The sequence below is a fragment of the Haplochromis burtoni genome, unplaced genomic scaffold (genome assembly GCF_018398535.1).
Source record: "Haplochromis burtoni strain Fernald_Lab_line unplaced genomic scaffold, NCSU_Asbu1 Contig_3, whole genome shotgun sequence".
Classification (NCBI taxonomy): domain Eukaryota; kingdom Metazoa; phylum Chordata; class Actinopteri; order Cichliformes; family Cichlidae; genus Haplochromis; species Haplochromis burtoni.
In genome coordinates, this window is record NW_024582364.1 from 6,014,154 (window position 1) to 6,023,082 (window position 8,929).

The following is an 8,929-nucleotide window of genomic DNA, read 5'->3' on the forward strand; positions in this document are numbered from 1 at the left end:
CACCGATAGTAAATGTAAGTAAATCTTCCATCTTTGAATAATGAATCACACTCTTTGCAAGTACAACAACTTACCACCGATAAGTTTATTTTGCAGTCAATTTTACACAACTGGAGACATGAATGTTGGACACCAGAACGCTTGTTACACATGGCACACTGTCACAGGTAGAACTTAACTTTGATGAAAGTTCATAGATATTTTTTCTTCATTAAACTGAGAATTTACATATATTTAAATGCTTGTCATTACATACACATGCATACAGATTACAGTCTCCAACTTTCAAACACAGATGCACACACACACGCGCGCACACACACACACACACTGAAAACTGGTACATAAAGAAATGTACAAAATCACAGCCACAAACACTGCAGGTCTTAGTCAAGAGGTCCACCTGTGTGCCAAAAGTATACATACATGATAAAGAAAAGACATCATTTGTACACTATGGCAAATTTATAGCAGGCAACATTTAAGAGCAGCTGAGCGACAACGGTACATTCAATTCATTGGCAATCAAGACTTAACACACATTCAAAACATCATAAAACCGGCTCAACAAGCACAACCGCCAAAGTAACAGCATCTTAACACAGAGATATGCCACATAGAATAATTACAGTCAAAATATTTTTTTAATCAGTTTTAGAAACACTCATTTACTTTTTTTTTTTTTTTTGGAGAAAAGTTAAATGAGATTGATGCTAAAAATGCTGGCAAAAAGACAAGATATTAGCTTGCTGTCCAGCTAGCTTATTTAGCTAAGGGGAGGGGGGGTTTCTCTTCTAGTAAAAAAAGTCACTTCCAGCTAGTAGAAATCTACTAGGTATGGGAAACAGCCTTTTAGGTTTATTCATAAATTATATATATTGTATTTTTGGTATGGGTATAAAATAGGGAGTTAAATGAGGATCAGAGGCTAGCTGTTTCCCTAATCACTGGATATAGCTTCTTTTTCTAGCATACAGATATAAGCGTGTTATCACGCTATTATATATCTCTATATATAATATTAAAAAAAATTATCAGGGTTTCTCTTTGATACATTCGTTTGTTATAATAATTCTAAAATAAATGCAAGAAGAGGTTTATGAAAAGCAGTGTGGTCTCTTTTAGCCAAAATTTAGCTAAAAGCTACAATGCTCAGTTTTCCTCTAGCTAGTGCTAAGAATCAAAACAAATTCTGCAGATTTCCTCTAATCTCACAGTATGGTTAAAAACTGACACAGTTCACTAAAGTGAAGGGGAGGAATTTGAGATATGGCATGACAGAAAAACACATATCTCTACATTGAAAAAACAAAACAATATTAATTTAAGTTTTATTATGGACATCAAAATGTTGGGCTTGTCACAAAAACAGATGTAGAAAAAGAATAAAAATATGGCATATAAGCATCTCTACCCCCTATCCTACATTTCTAAACATGAGCAAAACAGTGCCTGTCAAAACTGTCCACTCTCCTTAACATTTTACTGCCACCCTGTGGTAGACAAATACACAGCACGGAAATGAGCAAGGAGTCATTTTTACTCTTCTTTTTTTCACATACAGTAACAGCTTTGAGACATGGTCGTTTACATCTGAGCTGTTTAACACTCAGAGTGACGGCTGGTGATAGAAACACTTAAGCAGCAGCAGAGTGTTTGTGTTTAAAGTCACACTCTCTTACACACTTTGTGTTTTGTCTGTTGCATTTGTTCCACCTCTAAAAATCTATTTGAATAAAATCATGTCCCCTGTCTGTTGTCCTCACTCTACTGTCCACAAGCTGCAAAGATGATGCATTTGATATAATGTTACTTTTCAGAGGTTGCATCTGCTTCTTCTGTTTTTTGTCTTTCTCTAGAGTGAGAGACTTTGCTATGCATCTCCCACTCTCACTTCTTATGACACTACATTTATGGCACTTAGACCAAGAACACCACATCACTCAAAATAATGAAATCATACATTAGAACCACAACTATGTTTTATGCACAAAAAAGCATGTATACTGTACATATAGTCACTTTACATGGCACCATTTCATGGAAAATAAATATACATCCTTATCTGTAAAGTATCATCAATTCATTGTTCAAAGATACTACATTCTTAGAATCCAACTATGATGGTACATAAAATAAATATGGTGAAAAAACTATTTTTGTTTACATCATTTCACATTTTATTCTATTAAATAATTTCCCACTTGTACAATTATTGTTTCTCAGCCTGTTTTTTGCACAAACAAAACAGAAAAATGAGCAAAAATCAGCGATTGTCAAGAGCTGTCACATTAAAGCCTTTAATGTTGACTGTTACACCACTTGTTTTTTTGTTTTGTTTTGAAGCCATTTATCTTTCACATTGCTGCTAAAATGAGTGTTGTAGATACATCATGGCTGTAAACCAAGAGATAAATAAAATAAATAAAAATTATGGAAAACTACACAGCAGGACTCTTTTTACACTGTGTGTAAGTTAATAAACTGACAATGATGAGAAATTCACTAATAAAGTTTTGAGACACACAATGGAAAAAGCATATTTTCTTCAATCTACACTGAAATCCACCACTCTGTACATTCTTTGAAATGACTCGCTGCACCTTTAGATTACCTGTAAAAATGTAAAAATGATAGCTATTTGTGACCGACTAGGCACTTTGGAATATGAGCGTAGGATGGTTAAAATTAGAGTAGGAACAATTTATTATGGCACAATGGTCTCAAGCTTGGAGGAAAGAGATCAAGAGACAATGAAATCTGTTATGTTCAAGAGCATGTTGACAGTGGGAATCTCTCCCCTACAATAAAACGATGTACATTTAAACTCATGGCACTATGAAGAGCTTTGGGTGAAAGCATCCACTATATGGCACGTGTACTGTTTATGTTCACAGTTTGCAAAAAAAATCTGTCTGAAAAGGGAAAAGGGGACTCGAGCTCCACTAGTAGAGCAGCTAAAGGCTCTAGTTGGTTCAGATAGTAGATCAGTGGTTCCCAACCTTTCTGATCTGTAACCGCTTAAAACAAAACTAAGTCAGCTCGCAACCCATCATCACACTCTGTGAGGACAGGCTGCTTATTTTAAGCATCAAGATGAGGAACTAGAAGGAAAAACAAACCAATATTAATGTCCACATTATGGCTAACTTCTCACAGTCCCTCTAATTCAATCTAATTTTGGGATTCCCAAGGTTGGGAAACACAGTTCGTTCACATCTCTTTTATATATACTGTATGTGTTTTTATTTTTCATTTCATACAAAAAATAGTCCAGACTAGAGTGGGCAGGATCTTCTGGGTCCTCTGGATATGGGATGTAGTCTACAGATCTGGGCTCCAGTTCCTTTTATTTGAAAAGGTCATAACAATACTGCGTTATCCTAAATAAAGAAATTCTGATCTAGACACTAAAAGTCACTATTTACACAATCCATGAGTTTTTTTTTTCTTTATATATAAGTTATATTTTGACATACTCTGTACTTACGGCTGAAAGTAGAAAATGTTTAAATTCAAGACAAAACATTTAAACAATGAGCATTTTTTACAAGCAAGGCGAACGTTTGGTTGATAATTAACTTTGGGCTGTAATGAAATCCAGTCAGGCAACCAGTTTGGCACTTTGAAGCACATTTACTTTACACCAACAGCCAAATATGACCCCATACTTTATGTCAAGCTATTTATTTCTTAAAATGTATTATTATTATTATTTTAATAGTGTCTCTTGTGGCACCATCTCCTATCTGAATGTAAATAAAACAATAAAAGGGGGAAATATTATATAAAGAGAATTTAAATCAATAAAATGTAATTTAAGTTGTGCAAAAATATTCATTTTAAGTCATTAATCATAAAAATTGCAACCTAAAGTAGTCTAAGGTAGTGAGATAAATTAAATATATTACTTCAATATTAAATGATAAAGACATAAAATCTCCAGTAAATGTTTTCAGAAAGATTCATTTTCTAAAGGTGAATTACATGCAAGAGGTTTGAGGGGCCACTTTGGTCTGCTCTGGTTGGTCTGATGTAGGTAAGTGGAACGGCACCTTGAAGTTGATTCTAGCAAATCAGATGCTCAGGTCGGGAGGCTGATGTTGGCATTCTCCGCCAGCGGGCTCGACATGCGTATCTGCGAGCTGCTCTTGCTGAGGATCGACAGTTGAGTCCCGCCGTTCACTCCACTGCTGGCCAACGAAGGATGCCTCTGCTGCTTCAGGTCCACAGCAAAGTACCGGTTCACCGTCCAGCTGCGCCATTTCCTCTTGATCTCCGATTGCACCTTCAGGGAGAAACTTCACAAGGTCATTTTTAATGTACTTTAAGCTGTACCAGCTCCACGAAAAGGTACAGTAAAGGTGAGGTTTTTAGAAAGAAGAGTTTCCTAACGTGATCTAGAGCGTTCGAAAGACATGCACGCATGCCAACTTTTTGGGATTTGGGACTGTAATATAACATGGCTTTTATAATAGATAATAATTCCAACGTTTTATGTATCAGGACATAGTATTAAAAAAATCTGGTTCTTAGCAGGTATTAAAATTAAGTAAATATGAATAATGGAGAAGTTGTGTATGAAAAACTATCTATACCTTTTCCGCTTCTTGAGGAATTAACAGGGTAAGTAGCAGTGAGGTACTGATAATTGAATGACCTTAATTATCTGATAACCAGCAAGTGTGAGCACCTCTATAAAAAGACTTATTTTGACTTTTCAGGTTCTTGTGTTTTCCAGAGGAAAGACATTGGCAACCATCTTAAATAAGCAATTGTTGCTGCTGCTCAATCTGGAAAGAGTTATAAGGTCAACAAACTCAAGTCCATCATTCTACAGTGAGAAAAAATATTCAAAAGTGGAAAACAACCAAGACAATATCCCAATGTCTGACCATGCAGTGCTCAGAGAAACTGCAAAAACCCCAAGACCCAGCATATCTCTCTTTATGGATCTCAGCATGTTAAATGTTAAAGATCATGACAGTACTATCAGAAAAGTATAATAAATATGGCCTGTTTCAAAGAGTTGTGAAGAGGAAGCCTCAGTTTAGTTTTTGCAAAACTGCATCTGAACAAACCAAAAGACATCTGGAACAAAGTGGAGTGTGTGTTCTTGATCATCTGTATTCAAATAATTTTCGAACCTGGTAAGGACAGAATATTTTTTTTTATTATGTCCTGATATATAAAACGTTAGAACTGAAACACTTTTTAAGATTTTTATTTAAAATTACTTTATTTTTTAAATTATAGCTGATCTGGGGAAAATATGGAAAAAGGTCATCAGTTCTCAGAAGGCACACTTTTTTCAACACTGGCCAGCAACTAATGCTTTACATGAATATAAAATAACTCATTCGATTTTTAATATTTCTTACACTATATGATTAAACAGACAGATTGCTTCTGCATCACTTGCAGATGCTTCATGGGAGAAGTTATACTATCTGTCCTCATATTTGCTTACAACTAATGTATATTACAACTAATTGTATATTATACAAAATGTATTAAATGGTGATAAAATTTATATTAAGTTATATTAATTTGGGTAGAATTATAAGCACAGAGATTCATCCTGAAATTGCAAGCACAAGAACTATTATAAAAAATACTATGAAGAAGTGAGTGTGTATATGAATAAATAAGGGGGAAGCTTACCTCTCCATTGAGGAAACAGTAGAGGACAGCCACCACAAAGCCCTGAGGAGGAGGATGGAGAGAAAATTGAAAGAGAAATGAGAGAAAATTTGCTCGAGATTCAGTTTAATCTAACTGTGGTAATATATACATTTAATATAATCAAGCAACACTTATAACATCAGTATATGTATAGCACTGATGTTATAAGAACTGTAAGAGAAAAGAAAGAGGAAAACTGACTTCTGCTTTTGCTGTGCACAACGTACAGGTCTCTTCAGTATTTGGGATGTTAGATGTATATCAAAGTACATTATTTGGAAAAATTAGCCACCAGCAGTTAGTTTTACCTACAACTAATGGTTATATTTACATCTACCATTTTGTAAGTGACCAGGCTGATAAGACATATCTGCCACAGATACCCATCTCTGTCAGTTTACTGCCAGCTAAGGTGACCGAGGCCTAACAAAATGCATGACAAAAAGCCATAATTTTTTAAAAAGAAAATGAACAAAACCATTATAAGGTTTGGCATTTCAACTGTTCCCGAGAAGGAGCACTTCCTGGATTCAAACTGCTTCTGTTTAAGGTGTTCTTTGAAAAGGATAAACATACGCTAAATCCTCAAAGAACTCCAAGGCACTTTCTTTTCCAATAAAATTTAAAATGCCTTCTCAAGTCACCCTTTGATGACTTTGCACAAAATAAATCAAATGCAAATGAAGGTAAAGGGTTAACCTGCACTTTAGAAAAATAGAGCCAGTGAAATTGTGGACCATTGTATCTACATGTAGCTTTACTTTAACAAAAACAATTGTCTATAAATGTGTTCCTCAGTGTGCTGTCAAAAATGTAAAAACACAAAAGAAATTGACTACCTAGCATGTTAGCTGATCACCCCCTAATGGCATCTTATTGGATGAAACAAACAAAATAATTTAAGTGAGTCACTGAAGATATTTTAGTCTTTTTTTCATCATTACTGATGCTGATCTTTCACTGATAAACACATTTCCTCCTGGCATCGGAGACAATATAGAATAATTGTTTCCATCTAGTTTATCCTTTTATAAATCCAGTTTAATTGCTGCAGGGCTCATTTTAACGGCATTGTGTTTAACTGCATGTAGCTTTATAGCATTAATTTGTTATTCTTACTGCTTAAAGTGCTGCCCAATATTACTTTCACAGTTTCACAACTGCTTCCAGTAAAAAGGCTTTATGGGGTATGTACTTAGCTCCTCTTCACTTTTCATAGCTGTTGATAATGACTGCAGAAGATAACTTTTGGATATTACTAAAACTCTCCTTAAGATCCTGCTGTATCTTCTACATTCAAATGATTTATTGTCCCATTACGTTCACTCATTCATCATCTGGGATCTCTTCTTTAAGTAAAACTGGATGATGAAGGAGCTGCAGGAGTGTACCTGGAAGGATCCAAGGCCCAGCTCGAACACAAGCCTCTCCCTCTTACTGACATCTTCAGGTGAGAAGGCGAACACGGTGTAGTGAATACCAAAGAGAGGGATGAGCAGGAGGGTGGAGCGTGCCAGACGCCTGAACAAACAACAACAAACAGTTTAATGAGATTGAGTGAGACACAAATCAAAGTTGTTTTAATGTAGATTTACTGGAGCTGGTCAGGTGACGCTAGAGATGCATTGCTGATGTAATGCTGTGCCACATTTCACTACTATACTGTTTCTTAAATGTTTCATTAAGCCGCAAATTTATATATTGATATGTTAAAAATATATTAAAATGTATATATTAATATAATAATATATTAATCCTCAGCTTTGTATAAAAAAAGAGGATTTAATAAATACTTAAAGTGTTCGAAGTAAAGGCTGGTGGTATTCTGTATTTTTCTTAATGTCAACAAACCCACTGAAAAGACCAAAACCAACAACAAACTGCTTTGTTGTAGTCTAAAGCCCCTCATTTCTAGCCAGTATATATAAAAAAAGATCAATGATGTACTCCTTTTTTTAGATGAACTTTTTTTTAACAAGCACTACAGTTTATTTTCAGTTTCACATACATGCATGCATAAATAAATATTCTAAATCACCTAAAAATTGTACTGCTTAGCCCAGTTTTAGCGACTAAAAATCAGCATAGCCCAGCTGTTTAAGCTCTATAATATTAGGTCAGAAGTAGTTGACTGGATTTGTTGACAGTCAGAAAAATAAAATAGCACCACACATCCATTCTTAACTTTACGATTGAGGTTTATTTAAATGTATCAGTTCTTTTTAGGTCAAGACACCGGCAAGAATGCACTCAACTGCCGCTGTGTTTGATACTTTATGGCAGTCACATGAAGCTGTGTCATTACACTGTGGCGTGTATGATGGAGCCAACAACACTGGCTGACGCACAATATCAACGGCACAATACAGACAAACACTTGGTGGACACAACTGTGCAAAACAGTGGTTTCTACAGTGCGGTCCAGTGTCGCCAGGGGTCCTTATGAAATAGTTTCACAACTAGAGTTTGACTCGTTTTCTTGCTGAGAGTTACAGGAGAAGGTCACCTGTTTATCTGTCCACTTAGTGTGACGCTAGCTTAGCACCTAAAGTGGGAATGGAGAAAGTGCACACTGTAAAAAGAAATCTCTAAAAATATATGTGATGTTTTGAAATGCAGAAATTTTCTACATACTGTTTTTTCTTAATATAAACTTACACTATTAAAAAAATATTATTTTTAACAGTGCAAGTTCAGGTAACAAACACTTATTTAGATATATCTGAATCCTCACAGCTTAATATTTGACACATTGTCTATATTTACCTGAATCTAAACTTTTTTTTTTGGCAGTTTATGGATTAAAAGTGTATAGTGAGGTTATACTGTTTACTCTTGTTTAGCTAATAAAAAGGTGTTGGTCATCCAACTCTGAGCAAGAAAACAAGTAAACAATATCCCAGAATGTCAAATTCTTTTAAATGTTTTATCATAATGGAAGGAGATATGCAACTAATAGTAACTATAATAATAAAAAACAGCACCAGAAATATAAATCTAAAAAAACAGAAATTAACCGTAAATGAGTTCTTTCATAACTTATTGATTAGAACATTTTCAAAAGCATGAGCACTGATTAGATTTGTTCTGTTTTGTGAGTGAGGTAATGCATTTCTGAGCCTTGACAATTAAAAACCCCTAAAACTTTAAGAGCCCCTGGTGTAAGATACAAACACACACACACACACACACACATAGACACACACATGCAGTGAACACAAGACAGAAACTCACACACACACAC

At 34.9% G+C, this 8,929-nt stretch overlaps 1 protein-coding gene across 8 annotated transcripts in view; it reads right to left on the minus strand.

Moving 5' to 3' along the window:
* Positions 1-53: 53 nt before the first annotated feature.
* The window catches only part of LOC102288907 (pituitary adenylate cyclase-activating polypeptide type I receptor), a 43,690-nt gene continuing 34,814 nt past the window's right edge, over positions 54-8,929 (minus strand). For 4 of the 8 annotated variants that reach the window (XM_042220236.1, XM_042220234.1, XM_042220245.1 and 1 more), the window contains 3 exons: positions 7,077-7,206; positions 5,665-5,706; positions 54-4,301 (listed from right to left, as the gene is read on the minus strand). In XM_042220236.1, coding sequence (XP_042076170.1) covers positions 4,077-4,301; positions 5,665-5,706; positions 7,077-7,206 — 397 coding nt within the window. In that variant the 3' untranslated portion in view covers positions 54-4,076. The remainder of the gene's footprint in view (positions 4,302-5,664; positions 5,707-7,076; positions 7,207-8,929) is intronic. The other 4 variants (XM_042220239.1, XM_042220251.1, XM_005912479.3 and 1 more) reach the window with 1 other exon arrangement.